Source organism: Ictalurus furcatus, chromosome 2 (genome assembly GCF_023375685.1).
Source record: "Ictalurus furcatus strain D&B chromosome 2, Billie_1.0, whole genome shotgun sequence".
Lineage (NCBI taxonomy): Eukaryota > Metazoa > Chordata > Actinopteri > Siluriformes > Ictaluridae > Ictalurus > Ictalurus furcatus.
This window is the reverse complement of record NC_071256.1, coordinates 37,853,010-37,880,645: the sequence shown is the minus strand read 5'-3', so window position 1 is coordinate 37,880,645 and position 27,636 is coordinate 37,853,010. Positions and strand designations below refer to the sequence as shown.

At 40.4% G+C, this 27,636-nt stretch overlaps 2 protein-coding genes across 2 annotated transcripts; both read left to right on the top strand.

Annotated features, from left to right (window-relative positions):
* The first annotated feature begins 1,990 nt into the window (after positions 1–1,990).
* hsd17b14 (hydroxysteroid (17-beta) dehydrogenase 14) lies at positions 1,991–11,310 on the top strand. Its single transcript, XM_053618319.1, has 9 exons — positions 1,991–2,261; positions 2,333–2,371; positions 3,622–3,719; positions 3,824–3,890; positions 4,411–4,502; positions 6,895–6,999; positions 7,666–7,733; positions 9,584–9,680; positions 10,877–11,310. Exons 1-9 carry the CDS (start codon positions 2,174–2,176, stop codon positions 11,024–11,026), a joined length of 804 nt encoding a protein of 267 aa, XP_053474294.1. The 5' UTR covers positions 1,991–2,173; the 3' UTR covers positions 11,027–11,310.
* A 3,428-nt stretch (positions 11,311–14,738) lies between these two features.
* Positions 14,739–26,809, top strand: bcat2 (branched chain amino-acid transaminase 2, mitochondrial). Its single transcript, XM_053618306.1, has 11 exons — positions 14,739–14,845; positions 16,453–16,527; positions 17,061–17,261; positions 18,814–18,924; positions 19,034–19,153; positions 19,317–19,480; positions 22,178–22,320; positions 23,698–23,783; positions 24,049–24,189; positions 24,920–24,994; positions 25,131–26,809. The coding sequence occupies exons 1-11, from the start codon at positions 14,828–14,830 to the stop codon at positions 25,173–25,175; spliced, it is 1,179 nt and encodes a 392-aa protein (XP_053474281.1). The 5' UTR covers positions 14,739–14,827; the 3' UTR covers positions 25,176–26,809.
* The last annotated feature ends 827 nt before the right edge of the window (positions 26,810–27,636 follow it).

Genomic DNA, 27,636 nt, shown 5'->3' with positions numbered 1-27,636 from the left:
GTCCGTAGTGTATGAATGGGTGTATGAATGTGTATGTGATCGTGCCCTGTGATGGATTGGCACCCTGTCCAGGGTGTACCCCGCCTTGTGCCCGATGCTCCCTGGGATAGGATCCAGGTTCCCCCGTGACCCTGGAGAGGATAGGTGGTATAGAAGATGGATGGATGGACACCAGATGTGTTAACACAAGTTCATCATGAGTAGGAGAGACAACTCTATATGTGTTTTTACAAAGAAATGGCAATCATGCAGAGAATGTTTTATAAATAAAGTTACATTTTGCTAAAAAAAAAAAAAAAAAAAAAAAGTGTTAATTTCGCCTGTGTATTTCGCCTGTGTCGCCTTTTCGGACACCGTGTATTTTAACTCTATAGTTGTGTCGTGCAGATTCTGACCTCTAGTGTTCGAACGATGGAATTGCAATATGCATAATTAATAGAACGCTGATTCCCATGATGCACATCGTCACATTTTGTGCAATCCATGTTGCATCGTAACACAGCACAGAAAGAGATAAAGATTCACTGATGAGTACTGAGTACTGCAATACTGCTGGCAGCGTTGTTTAAGAGGAGTATTGCCAGATTTTCTACTCCATAAATAAATAATCGTTCATGTTTCAGTCTGTGACACTGACATTTATTGTGGTTATTATTTTGTAGTAAGTCTTAAGTCTTAATTTTATACTGAATGATGAATAATGACCATTTTATAACATACATCCAACATTTAGTTTCATTCAGTGACTGTACTGTATACGTAGAGATATATCGCTCTGGATAAGGGCGTCTGCTAAATGTGGTCAATGTAAATGAAAATATATCCAGCTGCAGGCCCACAGCTCCAGCAGTTTCAGGGTGGAAGGCCGAGTTATGTACGACAGAACAAGCGTGGTGGAGAGCACGGTGAGATGTCTGTATCTGTTAACTGTCATTATGTGATGTCATTATGCACTGCTGTTCTGAAACTGCTGGTGCTGCTGGTCTGCAGCTGGATACTGTTGTATACATATGGGTGGATATTGTATCAGGGGTGTAAAAGTGAAGCCAAAATATCCCTGAGGCCCTCTAGTGGCTGGCTGCAGTACAATTTTAAACCCTGCCCATTTCCATGTTACCGAAACGGGAAAACGAGCCAAACTTACATTTACATTTACACATTACACATGACCTCGCTACAGTTGTTTTTTGAGGAATAGTGTTCAAAGTTCAGTTACCCTTAATATCTCCTCCAGTATTTTTCCACACGATAAATGCGTTTTATATGCTAGAAGTTGTTGGATGATGAATAAAAGGGTGTGGTCAGTGAGGTGATCGACAGTTTTGGACATGCACGTGCTTTTAAACACGCACCTGAAGCTATTGACGGTTGTTTTGCTGTAAACAGACCCTCGGTATCAGAGAGAAGAGAAACCATCACGGGGAAAATATTCTAATGGTTTCCAGAACAAACAGCTGTTACGCGTTAAAACCAATACCAAATAGTTTCCACTACAGTACATAGCAGGATGTATTAAGGACGTAGATCCTTAATGGTATCCAGTAGACATAACATGCCACCAAATTACCATTAGAGACCCACAGGGACCATTACAGTTTTAATTCAATTCCCAATACAGTAACAATTCCCATTAGGGAATTCCCACGGTGGCTTAGTGGTCAGCACGTTTGCCTCACACCTCCAGTGTTGGCAGTTCCTGTGTGTGTATGTTCTCCCCGTGCTGCGGGGGTTTCCTCCGGGTACTCCGGTTTCCCCCTCCAGTCCAAAGACATGCATGGTAGGCTGATTGGCATGACCAAAGTGTCCGTAGTGTATGAACGGGTGTGTCCAGGTGTACCCCATCAAGGGTGTCCCCGGCTTGTGCCCCATGCTCCCTGGGATAGGCTCTAGGTTCCCCGCAACCCTGAAGGATGGATGGATGGACAATTCTCATTTTAGCCATTAAAACAATGACAAATTCTATGAGGGTTTCCATTGCTTTTTTTTCAGCAGGTTATGTTAATGACGTGAGATTTGTTTTGGGTTTTTTTTTTTTGTCTTTTTGTCTCCCCCTGGCGGCGGCTCTGTGTAACTGCCCCATGTGTGTTCACGGAAGGAAAACAAAAATCACCTGACTGTCCAGTGCTGTGTTTCAGTTCCTATCAGCGGTTGTGTGGAAACGAGCTGCAGGAACATGGCGAGTGCACAGAGATACCGAGACAAGGTGGTGATTGTGACCGGGGGATCGAAAGGTATCGGCAGGGGCATCGTTAAAGTGTTCGGTAAGTTGGGTTTGGGGGGAAAACAAGGGGAAAAAAGTTGGTTAAGTTACTAAAACTCTGTGATTTTGCAGTGCAGAACGGAGCTAAAGTTGTCTTCTGCGCCAGAGGAGGTAAGATCTGCTTTTATATTTATACGTATTTATTTATTTACTTTTTTTTGTTTGTTTCTTCAATTATTGACTGTTGCCTATATAAGATCTGTGATTGCACATCTAGTGCACTTTCAGTGGCAGGGATGGGCAATCTTTTCCGGAAAGGGTCGGTGTGGGTGCAGGTTTTCATTCCAACCAAGCAGAAGCCACACCTGAATCTACTGAAAGCCAGGATCACCTGATGAAAGAGGTGGAATCAGGTGTGCCTCCTGATTGGTTGGAATGAAAACCTGCACCCACGCCAGCCCTTTCCGGATAAGATTGCCCACCCCTGTTCTAGGGTGTAGGAGCATTAATTGATACCCTATGCAGTGCACTTAGATAGTAATAAAGCAGCTGACACTTCTGGACACGCCCTTATTAGATAAAGAGTGCACTAAGTAGGATGTAACAATCCTTTCATTCACTATCTAGTGCACTTGTAGTGGAAGAATAGAGCTGACTTCTAATTGGATCCGTTTTTATGCAAATAGAGCATGTAGAGTGTTGAAATCATTACTTTCACTATCTAGCGCGCGAATGGAGTTGAATTCGAGAAAGCCGTTCCCTTTTGGACGCATGGTGAACTATCTAGGTGTAGAAACCACTGTTTTATATCCTGGCCCTATTTGGTGGACGTTCAAATGAAGACGATGTCCTTTTTGGACAAATAGCGCACTACGTAGGGGGTAGAAATCATCTCTTAGGAGAATACAGCTGGATTTGAGACGGCTCCTTTATTATTAGTGCAGAACAGTTCCCTTCTCGACACACGGTGCGGTTTGTAGGTGTAGAAGGCAATATTTTACCCTGTGGAGTGCCCTTGTGCTATACTGAGGAAGAATTTATACTGGATATCGTGTAGTAGGGTATAGAGTAGGAAGCACAGTTTTGTGTGCTGTGAGAACGTAGTGCACTTCTGCTAAGGGTAAATAGAGATGGTGCAAAGTTCCCTAAAGTCACATGTCGTGTCTCTTTACATAGAAGGCACATGACGTTCATGTGCGAATAATCACATGACTCGTTTCTCCACGCGTAATTCGTGTGATTATTATTGTCACGTTTTTGTTTTTACACAGATAAGATTCGTTTATCGATTATGGCGTACGATTTTATTTCAGTCGGTGAATCATTTACACGATTCGATTACGTTCAGGTTCATTGTTTCACAATTTTTTGACGTTGTTTTATTGCACTTGTTGTGTTGTGTTTTTTTTTCCCTGCACAAGTCGAAGAAGGTAAACACGTGGAGGACAAGCTCAATAAGGCGGGGCCGGGTCTGTGTCTCTTCGTGTCTTGTGACGTCTCTAAAGAAGAGGACATTAAGGTGCGTCTCAAACTCCGGAGCTGTAACGTTGTCTGAACTACTTCTTCTTATTATTATTATTCTTATTATTTTCTTACCTTACAGTGCTTGTGTTTATTCCTTAGAGGCTGATCACCACGACCGTCGAGCGCTTCGGACAAATCGACTGTCTGGTGAATAACGCAGGCTGGCGTAAGTGTCCCGACTTTCAGCTCCCTACTTTCTGAACGCCGACTTACACCACAAACGCTGCTGAGTTCTGGATTCTGATTGGTCGGAAGTTTCTATAGTAACAGAGATATAAAAAAGAGAGAGCCGGTGACGGAACGACTGTTTATAGCTGCTATAACGTAAGTTAGAACAGGGACTAACTTCATTCATGGACGTTCCCACAACTTTAAATGTAACTATAAACGGATAAAATCGATGACGTGTCCTTCTTTAATAAATAAATAACCGTAAATGTTGATAAATCGCTGTGATATAAGAGCAATAAAACACTTCAAGATGCGCCGTTATAGGAAAATAATCCACTTCAGGGTGACATCAGTGACTCCGTGTCGTCACTCCAGCCTGTCGTCGGTTTATTTTCCTCCAACACGGAGAGTTTTATCTCTTCAATCGGAGCAAGGAAACGTCCTTTAAACATTTAATGCTGTTACAGAGAGGGACCAGGATTGATAGAGGAATAACACGAATAACATGTGCTCAGATCCTCCGCACAAACCCACGGACGACACCGGCGCAGAGGAGTTTCGAGAGTTACTCAACCTGAATCTGATCAGCTACTTCCTCGCATCCAAGGTAAGACGTCAGATTGTCTGATCCGGTTTTTCCCGTCTGCTCAGTTTTTAAATCAGCAGCACTCGACGTGGATATTCTCTTCTTGGCTGTTATGTCTTCATCTTTTTGGAATGATGGAATGGTTATACGTTTTGAAATTGGTCTCATCAGATCATAACGTGTTTTGCTACATGGTCTGGGGTGATTTAGTTGAGCTTGAGTCCAGACATGTGAAGAATATGAGAGATTGTTGATGCAGAAGTAATCAGTAGTTTTGTCACGTATTCCTGAAGCTCCTTTAATGTTGCTGTAGGTCTCTTGGAAGCCTCCCTGGTAAGTTTTTGTCTTGTCCTTTTATACATTTTGGAGGGACGTCCTGTTCTTGGTGATGTCACTGTGGTGCTCCAGTTTCTCCACTTGATGTTTATGGCTTTCATGGTGTTCCATGGTATATCTAATGTTCTGGAAAAAGTTTTATACCCCTCTCCTGATGGAATAGCTTTTGACAGTGAAATACCTTATAGGCTTTGTTAGTTCTTTGTGGACCGTGGCTTCAGCAGTCGAGTCGGATGAAACCAAGAAGATGTGAAGAAAATCCTAGCAACAGCTGGTCTTTATTTGGAGTTAATCAGAATCATCTCAATCCTGACAGCCGTATGATAATAAGTTTCAAACGTGAGATTGAATGTGATTGGTTCATTCTGAACACATCCACGTCCCCAGTTATAAAAGGGTGCGCACGCTTTTATCCTTTTTCCCTGAAATGTTTTTTGGTTGTTTTTCCGCTTCATTTTTATACGTTGTAATTTCACATTGAGGGATGGAAAAAAAAAAAAAAAAAGGTGTGACATGATTTATCTTGGTTTCACGTTTACGTTTACGTCACAAAAAGAGTAGACTTTTTATATCCACTGTATTTGTAAAAATAATAAAGTTCAGAACAAGCTAAAATAATATAGAATCTAACCACAGTTTAAATAAACTGCCTTTATGGGAGGGGAAATTAGATAGATATGTAATATAAGACAAAGATAACCTGAGTCAAATACAGTTTCTAAGTTATGCAACACCAACTGGCCCTGAGTGGAAAAAGTAGTTACCCCCTTATTTACTCAATCAACCTATTAACTAAATGTAATTGATAATCGGGTTCAGTTGGATTAGCCACACCCAGGATCTGTTTAACACCATTAAACAGAAGCTTTCCAGAACCATGAAGTCTAAAAGCTCTCAACACCTCGATGACCCCCAAGCCTTTTGGGCCAATGTAATGTGGATTGATGATAATCTCCAGGTATTGGAAGCCTTTGGTCGCAGTTGTTGCTGCTAAATGTGGCACAACCAGTTAAGTTCAGGGCGCAATTACTTTTTCGCACAGGGCCAGTTGGTGTTAGATCATTTTTGTTTCCCTACAATAAATGAAATGATTATTTAGAAACTGTATTTTGTGTTTACTTAGGTTGTACTAAGATGTGAAGAATCATTTGTGAGAATAAATGTGAAGAATCGTATCAGGGAACAAATGAATCATGTGTGAAGAATCACATATGAGATTAAATGAGTCATGTCAAGAATCACATCTGGGAACAATTGAATCAAGTGTACAGAATCACATGTTAGAATAAGTGAATCATGTGAGAATAAATGAACCATGTGTAAAAAATCACATGTAGGAATAAATGAGTCATGGGAAGAATCATGTTATAATTAATTAATCATGTGTAAAGAATTACTCATGAGAATAAATGAGTCATGTGTAAAGAATCACGTGGGAATAACAAACCATGTATAAAGAATCACATGCAAGAATGGGAAGAATCATATGTGAGAATAAATGAGTCGTGTAAAGAATCACGTGAGAATAAATTAATCATGTGTAAAGAATCACATGTAAGAATGGGAAGAATTATATGTGAGAATAAATGAGTCGTGTAAAGAATCACATGTAAGAATAAATGAATCATGGGAGAAATCACGTGAGAATAAACGAGTCGTGTGTAAAGATTCATGTGAGAATAAATGAATCATGGGAAGAATCACGTGAGAATAAATGAGTCATGTGTAAAGAATCACATGAAGAGAATAAATGAATCCTGTAAAAATATCAGGTAAAAATATATAAATCACGTGTGAAGAATCGCATGTGAGAATAAATGAATCATATGTAGCATAGTGTATCTAAAAACTATACATGTAAATCATGTGAACCTTATTATTATTTAATTTAATGGTTGGGTGAGAAAATTGTTTTTAATTATGATATATTTTACAGCTGGTTTAAGTTTTGTGCCTAATCTTTGAATTAATGGAAAATTTTGAATTTACACTAAACGGATGCATGGCTGCAAAAATGTTGAATTCCCCGTGCTAATAGTTCACTGTTTGTGTTTCCCTTTTCCTCTTTCATGGTCAGTTTGCTCTTCCGTACTTGAGGAAAACACAAGGCAACATCATCAATGTCTCCAGCCTGGTGGCGTCTATCGGACAGAAGGACGCCGCTCCATACGTCGCCACCAAGGTGAGAACTTTTACTTGGCTAGCAAAGCTTACATCAAAATAAACAAAATTAAACGTCTCCTTACAGAAAACTTCACCACATCAATTATTTTTTTATGGTACAGAAAATGTATCAACACCTTCTGACCAGTCAGAATCCAGAATCCATCTAAAAAAAAAAATTTGAATATCGTGGAAAAGTTCATTTTTTCCCATAATTGAATTCAAAAAGTGGAACTTTCATATAGTCTAGATGCGTTACACATAAAGTGTAAAATATTTCAAGCCTTTTTTTTGTTTTAATCTCGATCATTACGGCTTACAGCTCACGGAAATCAAAAATCCAGTATCTCAAAATATTATGTCTAATGAGTCTAGAATATATGAAAGTCCCACTTTTTGAATTCAATTAGGGGAAAAAATGAACTTTTCCACGATATTCTAATGTTTTGAGATGCACCTGTATTACGCAGTGTGTTCGCTACAAAAAACTCCAGAAGCATGATGTTAATATGAAGGGAAACCTGAAACCTGTTTAAAAACTCACCCCTGGGGAACTCATCTTTAAGTTTTATCAGAGTTTTATCATGAAGGACACATGCAAATATTTTTTGCTGAAATATAATGGACTAGCGTTATTGTCAGAAGGGGTTTGAGAGTCGGTGTAATGCTCGTGTTTGTCCATTAGGGGGCGATCATCTCTATGACCAAAGCCATGGCTGTAGATGAAAGTCGCTACAATGTGAGAGTTAACTGGTGAGTCCTGTCTCTGATCATTTACCTCTTTCCTTTTCTTCTTCTTTTATTTTATTTCTCAAAGTAAACGTGTGTGTATTTTTCTGAGACCCTGATGTAACTAAGTAAGTAAGTAAATAAAGCTTTATTTATATAGCACTTTTTAAAAACAATGTTTACAAAGTGCTTTATAGAAGACCTACATATGGCAGGAAAATCAGATCAGTCGTAATAAATAAAAGACAATAAGCGAATAAGATGGAAATAAAAGGCTACGATAAAATCGAGTATGGAAAATGAACTGGTTTGAGGAAAGGCCTCAGTGAACAAATGCACTTTTAAGATATTTTTTAAAAGTGCTAATTGAATGAACTGCACGTACACGTAGGTTGTCAGGGAGAGAGATCCGCAGTTTAGGCCCGTACTGACTCCCCGCTTTTCAGTGATCTAGCAGGAGTATATTTAATGATCATATAACAAAGGTATGTAGGAGCACCACCATGAAGACGTTATTATCTAACTGGGATGATGGATTTGTCCTGTTTCTGTATGAAAGCTACTCTATACTAGATCTCCACTACAAGCACAGAGATACGGAGGCGAGAGACGATGAAGTAGCTGTTGGCGTTAATACAAATAAATAAATAAATAATTTATAATATAAGGTGTAATTTTCCTCAATGATTAACGTTATATGAATCATTTTAGTAGAACTGACATAAATGTATTTCATAGCAACGTTATTAATACGGAAAGATCATTTGATGCTAGTGTGTGCCTTAATTTAATGATTAAAGTAAGAAATTAGCATCCTCACTAGAGTGGATTTTAGCGATAACTAAGTACCTGCCGATAACCGATGAATCGAGCGGTAGGTTTAAAAACGGATGCTGAATGAAAACATGACATTCAAAGTAAAATATTGCTTTTTTTTAATGAAATAAATATATAAATATTCATTTATATTAACTATGAATAAATATTACAGTTAATAAATGATATGCATCCCGAACTGAACCAAAAAGTAACACTCTATATAACACACAAAAATTGAGACGTCCAAAATGAATAATAAAAAAAAAAACACTTCAAATAACAGGACAAAATTGGTCAGTGATAGTTTTTATTTCGCCTCTAGAGGCCGCTCTCGTGCTGTATAACGACAGCGGATGCTTCTCAGCTGCTCACGCGACGGACGAGACCGGGGGAAAAAACTGTCCGCGTGGATGATTGCCGATATCCCATAGTTCCAGCAATCAGTTGTCCGTGCCGATTAATCAGCAAAACCGATCAATCACTCAACCTCTAGACCAATTTAATTGTACAGATCAGAAAAACAATCATGATTTTATTTTGTATATATTTCCTCATCCCACTGAAATGAATCTTTTTGCTTACGCTACTGCCAGGACATGCTTCTGAATTGTTTTTAGATGTGATGTGAATTCAAATCCCATGAATTGAAGCAAAAGAAGCATTGTGCTTCTTGATTTTTATTTTTCAGAAGATAAATGTATTGTAAAAACAATAATAATAATTATTATAATACTAATACAGTGTACAACAATAGTTTTTTTTTTTTTAAAGAACAACTGAAAACTAATTAGTTCAGTATGTTTTTGGGGTTACAAGAGTAAGTTAAGACCAAGACACACAATAAAACCAGTGAACTCTATGATTATTAAATAATGTACTGTCTTTTTTTTTTTAATGAAAGGAATTGAAATAGTTGATACACATGGAAGAGCATGTCCTGTTCTGTTCTCTAATATCATATCAGGTCTATGATAAGTTTCAAGTCCTTCTTTTTTCTTTTTTGTGATATGTATTATTTATTATTATATTTGTATCATTGTTGTATTATTTTGCAGCTTTTCCCCTGGTAATGTGATGACACCACTGTGGGAGGAGCTTGCAGGCCAAACAGCCGATGCAGCCGCCGCCATTAAAGAGGGAGAGAATGCACAGGTAACAAGACAGAGAGAGAGAGAGAGAGAGAGAGAGAGAGAGAGAGAGAGAGAGAGAGAGAGAGAATGAATGGAGAGCAGGAAGCAGGAAGTGTTTGAAGGCAAGAAGGAAAATGAAGAAGGTTTGCTGACTGTCAAACAAAACCAGAAAATTTTCCAACAAACCTGTGTGTTACCTGTGCAAACCGGTTGGGTGTGGGTGTGTTTTCAGACTCTTTTGGGTGATCAGATTTCAACAGAATAATGTTTGTTTATAGAGAATGGTGGTGTGTGTTGGTGGTGGAGGTTGGTGTGTTGGTGGTGGAGGTTGGTGTGTTGGTGGTGTTGGTTGGTGTGTTGGTGGTGGTGTTGGTTGGTGTGTTGGTGGTGGAGGTTGGTGTGTTGATGGTGGAGGTTGGTGTGTTGGTGGTGGAGGTTGGTGTGTTGATGGTGGAGGTTGGTGTCTTGGTGGTGTTGGTTGGCGGTGTGTGTTAGTGTGTTGGTGGGGTTGGTGGTGGAGGTTGGTGTGTTGGTGGTGGAGGTTGGTGTGTTGGTGGTGGTGGTTGGTGTGTTGGGGGTGGAGGTTGGTGTGTTGGAGGTTGGTGTGTTGGTGGTGGAGATTGGTGTGTTGGAGGTTGGTGTGTTGGTGGTGTTGGTTGGTGTGTTGGCTGGTGTGTTGGTGGTGGAGGTTGGTGTGTTGGTGGTGGAGGTTGGTGTGTTGGTGGTGGTGGTTGGTGTGTTGGGGTGGAGGTTGGTGTGTTGGTGGTGGAGGTTGGTGTGTTGGTGGTGGAGATTGGTGTGTTGGAGGTTGGTGTGTTGGTGGTGTTGGTTGGTGTGTTGGTGGTGGAGGTTAGTGTGTTGGTGGTGGAGGTTGGTGGTGGAGAATTCAGCACCTCTGTGGTATGAATACGTTTCAGTGACAGATTCATGTTTTATAACATGTGCTAAAAACAGGAAAAAGAACAATAATTGGAAAGAACTCTAGGAATAGACGGATAGAAGAACTGAACGATGTTAAATAGATAAAGAGTAAGGCTGCGTCGGTATTTCTGAAAGTCTTGAGCTGCTCACACGTTAGTAAGAGATGATATGAAGCTGCTAATGCGTCCGTTTGTAAAATCATAAACTTTGTGAAATGAAAAGCTGTGTGTGTGTGTGTGTGTGTGTGTGTGTGTGTGTGTGTGTGTGTTTGTGTGTGTGTGTGTGTGTTTGTGGTAGCTGCTGGGGCGGATGGGCACCGAGGAGGAAAGTGGACTCGTCGCTCTCTTCCTGGCCGCTGATGCCACCTTCTGCACCGGAGTAGACCTGCTCCTGAGCGGAGGAGCCGAGCTCAACTACGGCTTCAAGAGTCAGATTCATAAAATTTAAAAACAAAACAAAACACAAAACTAATGTTTACGTCTTCTGAGCCGCTCCGTCTGTTTCCGTCACGCCTCACGGTTCCTAAAATAACATTGTTGATTGTGAATCATTCAGAGTTTCTGATTTGTGATTTTTTTTAATGATCTTTTAATGCACGGGATGTTATTTACTCACACATTCCTGAATCTCAGGAGTTCAGACCGAACGCTTTCTCTAACAGAACTGTGTCTGTTGCACATTTTCATCTGATTTCAGAAATTAAGACTTTAAATAAAATTAAATTAAATACACATGACGATCTGACTCTAGTTTATTCTTTTTTTATTTCTTTTCCCAGCTAATCATCTCGGATGTGACGTAAAAATCAAATCTGAATTGTTAAATCATTTGTTTGTTTATTTATCGGTCTGTTTGTTTACATTTTCCTTAAAGAACAATATTTAATACCATTATACAGTATTAAGAAATAAGTATTGTCAGCTAATTTACTCTTTTTTTTTTTTTTTCTTTTGACAGCAGTAACATTACAGCCTGCACTTTTAGCAGGCAGAGATTTACAATTTAAATTAAATGAAAGTTCTTCTTATGATTTATTATTCATAATTGTATTATAATTTCTTTATTTAACTACTTACTTTAATTGTTCCCTCATTTTTTTTTATCTCTTAAATAACGGTTATTAATTATTTGAAATATTATATGCATTATGTTATAAATTATGTTCTAAATAAATATTATACATGTAATAATTGTAAATGAAAATCATTTACGACTTTAAAAAAAAGGTATTATTTATTTATTTACTTAATTACTTACTATATTTATTAACTTGCTTTATTCAAAGTATTATAATACAAAATATGTCAATAATAATAGAAATTAATATACCAAATAATAGGGTTTTTATTTTCAACAGAAAAAATCAATTGCTCAAACTGCTAATTTACTTTTTAATGACATTATGGTGAGAAATCTGTAAAAGTAATATCAATTAATTAATATAAATGTATTTATTTTCATTCATTCATGTTGCTGTTTGTTTGTTTATTTGTTTGTTTGTTTGTTTCTAGAGGAGGTACGTTTTTCACAAGTATTATTTTGCCATTGAATATTCATTGCCTTCATTAAACCCACGCAAATTCGGCGTAAATCGAGCGCAGCCTAACCCAACCTCGTTCTGTCCAATCAGCGAGGCGCACAAGTCCAACGCCCCTCCGCTCGACCAATAGGTTGATGCGTTGTTGAACTCACTTGACCTTCTGAGCCAACTCATCCTCGTTTCGTCCAATCAGATGTAAGAAAACCGTCACACCTCCCAGATATTAATATCCCAACCAGATGACCCTTACACGTTTATTTATTTATTCATGTACTTATTTAGACACAAATATACACTAATCAGATGTAAAGACGGAATAAACACCGCGTCTGTGCTGCACTTTAAGTTATTTTATTTATTTCATTAATTTATTTTAATCATTTAGCCATTAGTCAATTATTTACATTCTCTCTCTCTCTCTCTCTCTCTCTCTCACACACACACACACACACACACACACACACACACGCACACACACACACACACCGGGTCTGTCTCAAACCGACTTCTAGTTCTATGTTGGTCACTAAACTAGGATTCACTCTGGAGTCTCAGATTTTCTGGAGTCTAAATGATAATAAATCGATGAATTAATGAATGAATCAGTCTGATCAGTTCATGTGCAGCGCTTCTTAACAACCGCACATATTAAAACATTCAACTTAAAACATTAGAACCTTTATATTACGTATCAATTTCACAATTTAAATGCTAACTAAATGTTTTGAATATTTACACGTCCAAAGGCAGAAAAATCCACATCGGAACATGTGTGAGGTCTGATCTCAATCAGCTGAATCTCAAGTGGACATCGGACATCTGCACGGTCGGTATGTTTTTCCCTGTGGAGTGAGTTTATATGGTGAAGAAGAGCACGCTATTCATAAACAGCTGTAAAAACAAACAAACAAACAAACAAAACCTTTATTATCTAAAACCAAAATTCTCTAAAATTCTCCACTGGACTTGAAGTTTTGAAAATGGCGATTTTCTTCAGACTCGTGTGCGTATGCGGATCAGCCGTAAAGTGCAAAGTGTGTTTCAGACACAGCTCATTTGCATGTAGTGACACCCACAAAACTCCATAAAAGGTGATGTGCACGGCCAGAGGGGAGCATGAAATGAACCATCAGGGTAAAGACTGAAAAACAGAAGTGGAGGGTTGGGTTTTTTTTTACTCACTTCTATGTCCTGAGCGTCAGCGAGGTCTGATGGACAGGGAATGGCCCGATCAACAGCGACGGCAAGACATGATGAGTGGCACGAGTGTGGAGTCGGTCTGATCTTAAGCAAAAGAGCGGCGAAAGCACTCATCGTCTGGAAACCCGTTAGGGAGGGGATAAATACAGCTCGCTACGCCAAAGCAACAGTCGTGCAATCATATGCGCTGACGGAAAGTGCAGAGGACGCAGCAAAAGACGAATTCTACGAGCAGCTCCAGGATACCTTCGATGACATTCAGGATCACGACTTAAAGGTCCTGCTTGGGGACTTCAACGCCCAACTGGGTGGTGATCGGCGAGGACTCGAAAGTGTGATTGGAGCCACACATCTTCAGACCACTTCAGCGACAGCGGCGAGCGGCTGATATCCTTCTTCAAACATAATGGATTAAGTGTTGGAAACGCCTACTTCCAGCACCGAAGACGTGGGGATCCCCGGATGGACACGCTCTGAATGAGATCGCTTTCATCTGCATGAGCCAGAAGTGGAGGTCGTCCTTGCGCGATGCAAGGGTCTACAGAAAAGCGGATCGGATCATTATCTAGTCAGAGCGGATATCGAACTCCGAAACCAAAGGCAGCCCTCACCAAAGAGAAGCTCAAGGACCCCACCATCGCCGACGCGTTCGGTCTGGATCTGCAAAAACCGCTGCAGCCTGCTTGAAGAGGTGGAAGATATAGAAGTTCTCTGGGATTGCATCAAATAAACTGTAAACGAGTGCACCCAAAGCACCATCCTCCCCATGGCGAAGAGAACACCAGAAGGAGAAATGGATCCAAGACCGATCGTAGAAGCTGATCGATGAGAGGAAGCTTGCAGAGATGAAACGAGTTCAGGCCAAAGACACAACCGAGCTGGAAGAAGAAAGCGGCAGATACGCAGAATTGGATTGACTCGTGCAGAAAAGCTGCCCGAGGGATAAGAAAGAATTTAAGCTCATCTGGAGTGCTCTCAGATTGCACCAAGTACCAGAGGCTTACGTGTGATGGGTCCAGCTCCTTTACCGAGATGTCACAAACGTCGTCCGCTGTCATGTGGGAATCCACCAAGAATCTGCACTTTCACCTCTCCTGTCCGTCCTGTGCATGGACACGACAACAGCGGACATCCAGACGCCACACCCATGTACACTCCTTTATGCTGATGACGTTTTCCTCGCCAATGAAGACTGCTAACTGCGTTATTCTATAGTTTATTTTTTATTCCAAATGTGATCAGCGTTTGCATAAGTACTAGATGTGTTTGGGGGAATTGAACATGAAACATTTTAATTATATTCTGCGGAAATGAACGAAATGACTCGAATAAAGAATCGTTCATTTTGCTGCACGAGATTCAAAGATCCGAGTCAGTAAAATGATCCGAACTTCCCATCACCATTAGATGGTGCTTCACTACAATGCGATTTGAGACACACAAAATCCGGAACGTTTAAGAAAGCCGCGTTTGTTTCCAGACGGAGTTAGGTGTTCAGTGTCGGTGTGATGGCGGCCCTGAGGACGGTGAGTTCATCCACACCTCCGTTATCTCCTCTCTTCTCCTTCAGCCGGTGTCAATTATTAACAGTTGTGGTTTAAGATAAACTCGTCTCTTTCATCACAGTTTAACCCGCGATTTTTAAACCTCAGATTGAGAGTTAAGAGATTTCTGTATGCAACAAACAAACAAACAAACAAGCAAACAAACAAAAACAAACTAAGGAGCGTTTTCAGTCGCGCGGGCTGGTGGAAATAAAACGCATGAATAAACTGCACATGCGAAGGGTGCATATTTATTTATTTATATTTATATTTATTCTGCTTCCTTTGAATGAGGATGAAGGTGTGTGCATTCCTTCAAGTTGGCACTTGTACAAACTGGAGTTGTGAGATTGTGGCAGCTCGCCAACTTGTCTGAACTCGAGTTTAAACTTTAGGTTTCTTTAAAAAAAAAAAAAAAAAAAAAAAAAAATTTAGAGATCACACCAGGAATTATGAGGCTTGTAAAATCACGTGACCTTCCCAAGGAGGAAATGGAGAAAGGAGAGAACTTGGTTTATGTTTATATTAAAGTATAGATTTTTTTTGCATACTCGTTTTAATGTAAAAGTTTCTCATGCGGTTAGTAAATTCTGGTGGTTGGTGTTTTAAGGTTTTTGTTTTGTTTGTGTGTTTCAAGGGAAAGCCGCTAAAAGGCTTGTTCAGAAAAGTCGCCCGGTTGACGTCACAGACTAATTTGCATATTGGCTGAATTCATTTGCATATCGAAATTTGTTAGGTGATGAAGGAAGACTTGATCTAAAATGAATGGAATCGAGTAAAGTTTTATCGGAGTAGAAGATAATAGATGGCGATGTGTTTGTTATAGAAGGAAGTTGCCTTTGGTGACCACAGAAATAATTCTTTTATTCAACAACGCAGACAAAACAAAGCAGTGGTTGTGAGGAGTTGGGGAACATACATTGAGGGAAGGGGTACAGATTAAACAAATCCCTGTTATTACTGTAAATATCACCAAGAAGTGAATTTAAGTCCAAGAACAAAGATGTGGGTGGGAGGGGCAAGCTGTGATGATCACTGATTGGTTGTCAGGAAAAAACAATAATCAGCGATTGCACACAGGGGTGTAGGTGATCCATGATTGGTCATAGAGAACAATGCCAATCCCTGATTGGTTGGCAAGAAGGATAGTGGTCAGTAATTGGTCATCTGGGACAGTGGTGATCAGTGGTTGGTTGTGGGGGACAGTCGTGCTGAGCGGGGATTGGTTGTGGGGGACAGTCGTGCTGAGCGGGGATTGGTTGTGGGGGACAGTCGTGCTGAGCGGGGATTGGTTGTGGGGGACAGTCGTGCTGAGCGGGGATTGGTTGTAGGGGTAAAATAACACACACACACACACTGATTAAAATGCACACTAAATTCTAGGAAGTGGCATGTGACCACTAATGCCTGACCCTCATGCCATGTAACCTGCCTTTAATGCCAGTAACACAAACCCTACGAGTCACCTTGACTGTGAAAGGCAGTTATTATGCATTACTTCATCTGAACAATGTGTTGTCTCACATTTTCTGCATTCTTTCTCTCTCTCCCTCTCTCTCTCTCTCTCTCTCTCTCTCTCTCTCTCTCAGGCATTATGTGGACGTTTCCTGCAGCCTCTCCCCGTGCGTTCGGGATCTCTGCGCTTCGCCAGCTCCTCTTTCAAGGTAACTCTCTCAGCAAACCCGAGGAACGGAGATGTAACTCGATCCTTCGGCTCAGGCTCTGTCTCATTCTCGGTCACGCCCTGCCGGTGGAGGAATGTGCATGACGGCGCGCTCGCGTGGGTTTATGAGCTGAGACCGCACTGTTAATCCGTTCTCACTGTCTGGTTTAACTTGGGTGGGGTTTCTGTTGTATTGGTTGCATGTCCGAGCTGTTTGAAGTGAGCTGTAGTGGATTTTCTCTGACTTTTTTTTTTTTTTTGTTTCTTTCTTTCTTCTTCCCCCTTTCACACTATGCAGCACTTTCTCCTTTCTCCTCACACACTGCTCTTAATTTGATTAAATTTTCAATGAATTTGTTTGTCATATGCATGCTCAATCGGCCATGATGAATTAAAATTAAAAACCACCTGTCTGTCCTTCCACATGTCTGCTTTCACTCCCACCTCCCTGTCTTTTGTCGTCTCCCTATTTCTCTCTCTCTCTCTCTCTCTCTCTCTCTTTTTTTTGTTTCTCCCCGTCTCTCCCCCTAACAGGCTGCAGATCTGACCATCGAGAAGAGCCGGACACCGAACCCCAAGCCCGACCCATCCTCCCTGGGCTTTGGGAAGTTTTTTTCCGATCACATGTTGACTGTGAACTGGACGGAGAAAGGAGGATGGGAAGCTCCTCAGATTAAACCCTTCCAAAACCTCTCTCTCCACCCGGCGTCCTCCGCCCTGCACTACTCCATCGAGGTGCCATTATTTATTCACGACACATAAGTGCTCCATTTACATCTTCACTGTTTTTAGTTTAAAGACGACGTATAAAAATATCACAACATAGTTGGAGAAAATACTTAAAAAAAAAAAAAAAAAAAAAAAAAAAGTGGATAAAATGTGATCGCTTGTGGGCGTGGCCAAAATATACACGCACTACAGCCGACTATACGATTAAAATTTACTTAAGTTTGATTTCCATGTTATTCGTACTAACTTCCTTCTCAGATTAGATTAGCAATGTAAGCTAACCGTACTAGATACAGTCCACTCCAAAACTATTGGAACGGTGAGGCCAGTTCATTTGTTCATGCTCTACACCAAAGACGTTTGGGTTTGAGATCAAAAGATGATTGAGATGAGACGAGAGGTTAAGATTTCAGCTTTTGTTTCCTGGTATTTACAGCTAGACGTGTTAAACTTAAAACATAGAACCTCTTGTAGGTGAGCAAAAGTATAGGAACAGATAAGGCTTGAATATTTGGTTGCATATCCCTTGCTTGTGATGACTGCATCAACTCTGCGACTCGCTGACGACAAACTGATGGTTTGTTCTTCACTCTCAGTTGGGTGATTGACTCGGCCAGTCTAAAACCTTCCACTTTTCCCCCTGATGAAGTCTTTAGTTGAGTTGTCAGCGTGTTTTGGATCGTCGTCTGCTGCATAATGAAGTTCTTCCTGAGTAATCTGGATGCGTTACTCTGTAAATCGTCAGACCAGATGTTCCTGTAAACGTCTGAATTCATTCTTCATCATGAGTTCCATCATCAATAAAGATTATCGAGCCTGCTCCCGAAGCAGCCGTGCAAACCCAAGCCGTGACGCTACCGCCACCATGCTTCACATCTGAGCTCGTGTAGTTTCGGAGGTTACGGTACCATACGTGCACTCACTAGAGACTCCAACGGTCTTCGCTCCTTCCTTCCGAACCTCATCTGTCTTCGTGACGTCTCTACACGGTTACTGAGAAGTCGTATTTTACAGCATAAGACGAAACCACGGTTCGAAGATTTATTTCCGTGTTTGGAAACGTGAATGGGAATTAATTATGTAGGAACTAATGTCGTGAGCAGGGAACTGAAGAAACGTTGGACCGCACGCACCGCGTACTCGTCGTGCGTCAGCGCGTGTCTCGTTACGTGTACTATTTCATAATGTATTTCTTAAGCGTGATATAGGTTACGGTGGTGCTCGAAAGTTTGTGAACCCTTTAGAATTTTGGTTCTAATACTGGATCATTTTCTGCAATAAATAAACGACCGAGTGTAACCTTTTCGTCTCCTTTGTTTACTTGGGTTCTCTTTATCTACTTTTAGGACTTGTGTGGACATTTTGATGTTTTAAGGTCGTATTTATGCAGATGTACAGTATAGAAAGTTTTGAAGGGGTCACAAACTTTCAAGCACCACTGTATGATTTATATATGGTGTCGACTGGATTTGTCACATCCTCTTGCATCTCATGTTTCTCTTTCTGTACTCTGTACCCTGTGTGTGTGTGTGTGTGTGTGTGTGTGTGGGGTCTTCAGCTGTTTGAGGGGATGAAGGCGTTCCGTGGAGTGGATAATCAGATTCGTCTGTTCCGGCCCATGCTGAACATGGAGCGCATGTATCGCAGTGCAGACCGCTGCTGCCTACCTGTGAGTCTCACACACACACACACACACACACACACACACACTGGGGGAAAAAAAGAGGAAGAGTACCTCAGCAGCGTTTTCATTTCCACATGTTCTCGTCTCTCTGCAGCTGTTTGATAAGCACGAGCTGCTGGAGTGCATAAAGAAGCTGATCGAGCTGGACCACGAGTGGGTTCCGTACTCCACCGACGCCAGCCTTTACATCAGACCCACCTTCATCGGCACCGAGGTGAGAAGTTCGTACTGACGCACACGGATATCGATATATCATCACAGCTAAGCTGTTAGCGGCGTTACGTAACCGTACTTCGCGTGTTGTAAAGCGATTATCGGATCGCGTCTGCTATGCTACTGACCCTTTCGATTCTTTCGTCTCCGATCGATTGGTTCAGCCTTCTTTGGGCGTGTCCAAACCAGGCCACGCCCTCCTGTTTGTCATCGTGGGGCCGGTGGGGCCGTACTTCACCACGGGAGCCTTCAGTCCCGTATCCCTGCTGGCGGATCCTCGCTTCGTGCGAGCCTGCAGGGGCGGAGTCGGAGCGTACAAGATGGGCAGGTCAGAGCCAAAAAATATTTTTAATCATCTATTTAAAATAATAATCTTTTTTTTAATTTTATTTCAGCGTTCTTCACCAGACGTTAAATAAAGCGGCTTTCTTTTTCTGTTTAATGAACACAAAGAATGATTCATTTCCCTCTGCACTCTTACACCGTAACAGGCTGGGAGAGTCTAAATTTACACATTTTCTAAATTTACTACAGAATTTAAATGTTTTGTCTTATTTTTCCATTTTTTGGCCATTTCCATGCTGTAAAAAATGGCATAAATAGATTATTTATTTTTTTTTGACTGCTCTTTTTTTAGTTATGTACTTTTTATTTATTTTAATTTTTTTATGTTTCTGACATACTTTATCTCCCGACTGTCTGTGCTTTTTCTTTTCTTTCTTTTTTTTTATTTCAATCAGAAATACATTTTATTTTTGTTTATTCATGCTTTCTTTATTCTAACTGTGCTCTCCCCCCCCTGCTTTTTTTTCTCCTCCATTTCTGACTTTTGATCCTTTTGTCTAATTGCTGACTTTATTTATTTGTTTTGTTTGTTTTTGTTTATTTATTTATTTATTTCTGAGCAGCCTCTTTTTTTTCTATGTCCATCTTTTTTATAGGGTCATTTTCTGGCTGTTGTCTTTTTTGCCTATTCATTTATTTCATTATTTTTTGTGGTTGGTTTGTTTTGTTTTATTTATTTTATTGGAAAAATTTGCACGTTGCTCAGACACCTTGGATGTCAGCACTCAGTAAAGTAGAAGTCTGATGCAGCCCCCCCCCCCCCCCTTTCATATTTACATTTACAGTATTTGGCTGACGCCCTTATCCAGAGTGACTTATCTCATTTATACAACAGAGCAGTTGAGGGTTAAGGGCCTTGCCCATGGGCCCAGCAGTGTCAGCTTGGCGGTGCTGGGATTTGAACTCATGACCTTCTGATCAGTAACCCAGAGCCTTTAACCACTGAACTAACCCTTCCCCGTGATTAAAACTAAAGCGGTGTGACGCGTTCTGAGTGAGGAGGATTACCCAGGATTAACCTCTCTCTCCCATGGAGACAGAGCTGGATGTTTGTGGGATGTTGGAAAAGATGTGAAATACTTATTTAGCCTCAAATTCCGTGAGCTATTATTTATAGTCCGGATATAAAATGATAAATCCGATGAAAACACCTCAGATCCTGTAACAAACAGCTTAGGAATTGGATTTGTATTTCTTGAATGTTTCCATATTAAAAAGCCTTGACTGTGTATTTTCTTTTATGATTGGTTTTATTATATTTATACTTGATTTATATTTATTTTATTTACAGTGTGTGAAAGAGTTTAACTAGGGGGTGGGGGTGGGGGGGAAGGGGTAAAAAAAACAAAAACAAAGAGGATGAAGTTCCATGTCTAGTTTATTCAGTTATAAAAATCAGTCGTTTGTTGTAGCCGTAATGGTCAGTACGCAGGAATAATACACGTTCACTCTTTATTTATTTGTTTGTTTGTTTGTTTGTTTGTTTGTTTTTATCAATAATTATAAAGTGCCACACGATTCACGTCTCTTCCTGGACATTTGGGAGAATCCAAAATATCTCGCAATTTGGACATGAAGTCATGGGGGGGAGGGGGGGGGGTACACCCTCCTTCAATTCTGTCCTTTGTTTTTTGGGGGGAGGGTTGACTATATATTGAAATCTGTTGTTGTTGTCACCAGAGGGTATATGTTTGTTTATAGAAGTTGGTGAGGAGCATGCAATTGTTATTTAGGCCCTGATAAATAAAAACAGAATTGACCGAGGGTGTACTTTCTTTTTCCCGTGACTTTATAGTGCGCACATATAGACATGATGATGGTGCACTTCTACAGGAAGGATGCTGAATTTAAAAAATAATTAAATACCAACGTCATGAACAAACACTCGAGTATTTCAACAGTTCAGGTTTGTTCTCTTAGTAACTAATTTGTGTGTGAGAGATGTATCATGAATACAGTTCACGATAACCGGTTTAACCACGTACTGTTAGCCTAAACGTCTGCACCACGCTGTGTGTACAGTAATGTGTGTGTGTGTGTGTGTGTGTGTGTGGTTGTACACTAATGTGTGTACAGTAACAGCAGACTGTAGCGTGTGTTGATCAGCATGACGATGACTCGGACAAAGACGTGCCAAGGGCAAACGTGCAGTCAGCTGTGACATGTCAGTCAGGAAGGTGAAGAAAATCAAGGGCCAGTTGGCGTTCTCCACATCATACACGCCACTACTACCACAATCTGACAGCGATGCGGTGGGATTTTAGACATTACTTCATCTTTACCTAAAGAGAGCGATGCAGCGGCGCTTTAGTCCTCCATGGCCGAGCGCTAGCTGTTCAGAAATTACGTGAGAGGAATGAAGTATGTTTGTTTGTTTGTTTACTTTTGGTCTAAAACAGAGGCGTGTCTTATTTGTGCACGATTCCAGCCTTGTACTTAAGCAGGTTGTTGGTGTTATAAGCATGATAAAATAATCGGATCACGCGCACACAGTCACGTTATGATTTAATCATATTCGTCATGTACATTGGTTAAAGTTGTTGTTGGTGTTTACTTCTATTGCTTACGTTTGATCAGAGAGATTAAATAGGGACTTAAGCATGCAGTTTAAGTCATTTTCATGATGTGTGTGTGTGTGTGTGTGTGTGTGTGTGTGTGTGTGTGTGTGTGTGTGTTTCAGTAACTATGGGCCTACCATAGCCATCCAGAGCGAGGCGGTGAAGCAGGGCTGTCAGCAGGTGCTGTGGCTGTACGGAGGCAACGAGGAGATCACAGAGGTCGGCACCATGAACCTCTTCATCTACTGGACCAATGAGAAAGGAGGTGAGGGGCTTTATTTTCTTTTCTTTTCTTTTCTCCTCTCTCTCTTATAGAACATGTACACATGTAACAGGATTCTTTCGTGGGTCTGGAATAGAGGTTTGGAGTTCCAGACCTTGGGAAAACAAATGGTTACATCAACCCCCAAAACATCTGTTATTCTCTGCACTGATTCAGTCTCACTAACGCACTTCATCTCATTCCTTTAATAATGATCAAGAAACCTGAACACATCAACTTTATGGAAAAGAAATACTGTGTACGAGTTTTTGTTTTTCAGCTGTACATACACACGCTCACCCGCGCGCGCACACCTGCCCCTTTGTCAATGGAGTAAACGCAGCACTAAGTGGTGTGTGTGTGTGTGTGTGTGTGTGTAAGTTAATATAAGAGATAAGATTACATCTAATTATTCCCAGGTGGAAAATTCCCAGTGTTGCAGCAGCAGACAAAAACAAAAGACAATATAGCAGTAGAAGGGTATAAAACTGTATATATCGACATCTTTATATACGTGTGTGTGTGTGTGTGTGTGTGTGTCAGTACATTTCCTTGGAGATTTACACATGGGGTTCCTTGGATTCAAGTCGCTAAGACTTTGGTAGACGACACAAATGTTCAACAGCCTTAAAGTTTAAAAAAAAAAAAAAAAAAAAAATTCACAGCAACACACACCATCCTGCGCATGATTTTTATATATATATATATATAATATATATCAATTTTTAATGGTGGAAGTAGTGGAACACACACTAATAGCAGAAAAAGGCCAGGCATCGCACATTATTAACTTTCTGACTTAATTAAAACCCAAACACTTACACAAACGTGTGTGTGTGACGTGTCCCTGTTACTAGGAGATGCAAAGAAGAGTGAAAAGCTTTGTTTGTTTTGTTAAGAAGCTTGAATGCAGCGACACACATCTGTCGACTGTAATCATTTTACACCACAGCGCCGTTAAATTCTGGCTTCTGATCGGAAAGAAGGTGCTGATCGAGTTTTCTATACCAGCGGCTGTCACACAGTCTCATCATCACGCCGCCCTGTCACTGATTATTTTCCTATACATCACAGCACGAGTGTTTTATTGCGTAACGGCGGAGGATTGCGTCTTTCACATGAGCAAAGTAAAACACCTGGGGTTTTGTCTTGTAATGTAATTTGGGGCGGGTCTAGCTAGAAGTGTTAATACAGGGCGGAGTCAATGCAAACGGATTAACAATCTGATAATTAGGAGGTATTACCTTTTGTGGAAACCTTGTTTCTGCCTGTTGGAAAGATCTGATTATCATTCACTAGGTTTTAGTAACTATAAGAGTTGTGTAGGTTCTGGTTTGTATTTCAAAATGATCTTTAAAGAGACGCTTTGTCCGTCTGCAGAACGAGAACTGGTCACTCCTCCACTAGATGGCATCATTCTCCCCGGAGTCACCAGACAGTCTCTACTGGACCTGGCCAGACAGTGGGTAAGTGTGTGGCGGGTGGGGCAATATATAATATATATTATACAGCGTAATGGAAATTCCACACAACCTTACCGTGGCTTCAACATTGTGTTTGTTCATTTTCCTGCTTACGTCTTGCGCATTAAATATTTATTTTATTTATTGCTTATGATTGACATCACAAGTTACATCACTAGCTGATGAAATGCCCAGTTAAAGAATATTAATTCATTATGAAGGTCCTTATTAAGGTCCTGTTACGGTTTAATTGATTAATCTCGTATAGGGTGAGTTCAAGGTGACGGAGCGGACCCTGGTCATGACGGAGCTGCTGGACGCCCTGAAAGGAGGACGGGTGTTGGAGGCGTTTGGAGCGGGGACGGCGTGTGTGGTGTGTCCCGTCGGCAGCCTGCTCTATAAAGGACAGGTAAAAGACCTCACGCACTTAATCGACGCGACTCAAACCGCCGTCGTGTTAGAAAGCAGGCAGCGTATTATAATCGAGTCGGCTGACGTGATTATTTTTATTGATTGTTTAATGTGTTTTGAATATTAAACGCAACGTTATGGTGATGTGTCTCCAAATAGAAATGTGTTTGTGAATCGTATGCGATTTGTCACGTCGCCCCACCGTTTGTTAAATTGGAGCAAAATGAAGCGAATGTGACACGAGTCGGTGATCGGGTAAAGAGGGGATTAGTCAGAGAAGCAACCAAGTGGCCAAGGATTATGCTGAACATGACGCTCCCACCACCATGCTTCATACTCGATAAGTGTTCTCAGGGTGATGTTGCCACTCTGCTGAGGTCAGACTGTTTGTTTGATTTTGGTCTCATTAGAGGACAGAACCTTTATCCTCATGTTTGCGAAGTCTCCAACACAGGGGTTTTTTTTTAATTTATTTTATTTAAATTTTTTTTCAATAATGGCTGTAGTTTCTTGTATAAAACCCAGCTTTGTGGAGGTCCAGGTTACGGATGTCCTGTGAAGTGAAATTTTTCCCATCTGAGCTGTGGACCTCTCTAGCTCTTTCAGAGTTACCCTTGGCCTCTCGGTTGCTTCTCAGACTTCTCGTCAGTGAATTTTGACAAAATACCGAACCGTTCACATGTACATAAGGGTTTTGTTTCAGCTTTATTCATTACTCTCTCGATTAGCCTTTTGAAATCCCGACCATGAAGAACGGCCCTGATCTCGCCACCAGGTTCTACAAGGAGCTCACTGATATCCAGGTAGGTCACCACACTCTCTCACTCACACACACACACACACACTCTTCTGCTCCTGATACAAGGATTAGCTTTTCTGTACGGACTCGTTCGGTTCCATCCTGCGACTTGTTTTTTTTTTCCTTTCCTCTACTCGCAGTACGGACGCTCGAGGAGCGACTGGGCGCCGGTCATCGTCGCCTGATCGGACGCCGCTCCTCCGGAACCGTGGGTCCTCCAGACTGTCCGCTTCTCACGGTTCCTGCTGTAGCTTTGTTTTGTCTTGTGTCGTGTGTAGGGACTAAAAACAGCTTTATTGTTCTGAAGTAACCACACAGTGAACTGTCCATTGGAAATCTGTCACTGATAAACTTGTAAGGGGGGAAAAAAAAACCCCAACCTCCACCATGGCACCTCCAACACACGCGAGTGTTTGTTTGTTCTGATGGAAATGAATGATCTTTTTTTGTAATAAATTTATCAGTCCTCGATAGTGCGTAGTGCTGTGTAGCAATAGAGCGGCCGTGAGGTTAAAGATCCGAAGCACAGTTTATGCAAATGATGTTTGTAGAAATATCGTACGGTGCAATAATCTTCAGATCGTGTCCTTGTAGAACGGTTACTGATTACTTGTGTTTTGGGGGAGGGGTTATTATTGTTATTATTAATAATAACAATAATAACCTATAGTTTAAAATCTGTTTTTGATGTCTTGTAAAGGTGTGACTGCAGAGAAAATAAGTGTTGAGAAATTTCAGAGGCAGCATACGGTGTGTTCCAAAAATATTGGCACCCTTCATGAGTAAGTAACCGTATCTATAAAAAAAAATAATAATAATAAATCTCCCAGTGATGTTTTGAGCGTAACCCTACTGGAACGTTGTGATTGGGTCAAGGAAAATGTTTCAATAAAGCACTATACACTCCTTCTCACCAACACCCCCCACCCTCTCCAAAATTATTGGCACCTTGCTATGGTGAGAATTGATTAAAATATCCCTCGGGGTGTCAATAATATAATTATTAATCATTTTTGCACTTTTTTTTTTGTACAGTGACCAAATGAAGGGTGCCGATTCTGGAGTGTACGTACTTTTATAGATATTGTAGCCAGCGAAACAAATCTTCATGTGGTGTAAACGTGCATCAGCAAAACGATGAACTGAACAAAGAGTAGGAGTTGAGTGTCGTTGCTGTTGTTGTCTCTTTTTTGTTTTTTTGGTTTTTTTTGGTTTTTTTAAATTTGAAACATTCATATGAGTGTGTGTGAGGACAGGACACCAGATTATCACTACCGTTCATTCAGAGACGCACTATATGAATTATATAGATATATGTATGTTGAAAATATTTATATGGAAGTTTTTTGTGATATCAGTAATGCAAAAGGAAAACATTGCGATGAAGGTTCACGAGAGAGAAACTGTGCAGCTTTCAAGTTCATTTGTGGAGGTTGAATCTCAAAAAGGCACTCCATGACCTCTGCTCTAAAATGTGGTGATGATGAGATTTAGCTACATAAGTCCTTCATACTTGTAGAACATCACTCCACTAGTTTACTCTACATGTTACAATTTGATTGAAACTATTTTTTTGCGTTTATTTTCCTTTTATCCGACTCGTCATCTTTCTCCCAAGTGCCTGATGGACGTTAGACCGGTTTATGTTCATTTTGCATGTGCTTCTGCATTAAGACCTTTATTTTGACGTTCTGTACGGGGGGTGTGTGTGTGTGCTGCGAGCGATTCGGGATGGTCGGCTGTCACTATTCATCTTGCTTTTACAATAAAAGTATATAAAAGTATGAGGTTGTTTTATTATTTCTGTTGTAAATATAACCGCTTGTGTTCTTCAATATTCACGTCACAGTTCTGTATTTAGTTTCTGTTTTAAATCAGTTCCATGTAGAAAATATATATATATATATAAAAATATATAAATAAATTTTATATATATATATATATATAAAAACATTTTCTTATAAATATAATGTACACTAGTCAAAAGTTTGTGGACGCTCGGCTGAAACGTTTCTCACGATCTTAAAAACCTTTTGATCTGAAGGTGTGTGATTAAACGTGTGAAATTGGTGTCGTGGATAAAAATATAATCGTGCCGACGTGTTTGTTTCTTTTATTTCATGTGGAAAATGAACATTTTATTTACAAAAATATCTTTTTAAACGGACGATTCGGAGGGAAATACTCCGAAAAGCAGCCGATAAGAGTCCAGCGTCGGTGGGAACTCCTTTTAATACTGTTTAAAAAGCATCTCAGGGAAATTCCTCAAGAAATCGCTCGAAAAGGGCGTCGAATTTGAAGATGATAAAATACTTTAATAATTTTTTTTATCACCATGTAATTCCCATAGTTCCATTTGTGTTACACTGGAGTTTTAATGACTTTATTATTATTCTAAAACGTGGAAGAATGAGTGTGTCTAAACTTTTGACCAGAGATGGATATGGATAGATATCTATAATACATACACAAAAAAAAATTCTTTTTGGAGAGCACTGGCTTTCTCCTCGCGACCCTGCCATGCACACCGTTGTTGTTCAGAGTTCTCCTGATGATGGACTCATGAACATTAACATTATCCAATGTGTGAGAGGCCTTTAGTTGTTTAGAAGTTACCCCGGGTTCCTCAGTGACCTCGTGGACTAT

Excerpts from the sequence above, each read along its gene's own strand:
- hsd17b14 (XM_053618319.1), top strand. The coding sequence starts at position 2,174 with ATGGCGAGTGCACAGAGATACCGAGACAAGGTGGTGATTGTGACCGGG. Across the intron at positions 2,262-2,332 it reads GGGCATCGTTAAAGTGTTCG|TGCAGAACGGAGCTAAAGTT; the intron begins GTAAGTTGGGTT and ends GTGATTTTGCAG. Across the intron at positions 7,000-7,665 it reads CTCCATACGTCGCCACCAAG|GGGGCGATCATCTCTATGAC; the intron begins GTGAGAACTTTT and ends TTTGTCCATTAG.
- bcat2 (XM_053618306.1), top strand. Across the intron at positions 17,262-18,813 it reads CCCTGCACTACTCCATCGAG|CTGTTTGAGGGGATGAAGGC; the intron begins GTGCCATTATTT and ends TGGGGTCTTCAG. Across the intron at positions 18,925-19,033 it reads CAGACCGCTGCTGCCTACCT|CTGTTTGATAAGCACGAGCT; the intron begins GTGAGTCTCACA and ends GTCTCTCTGCAG.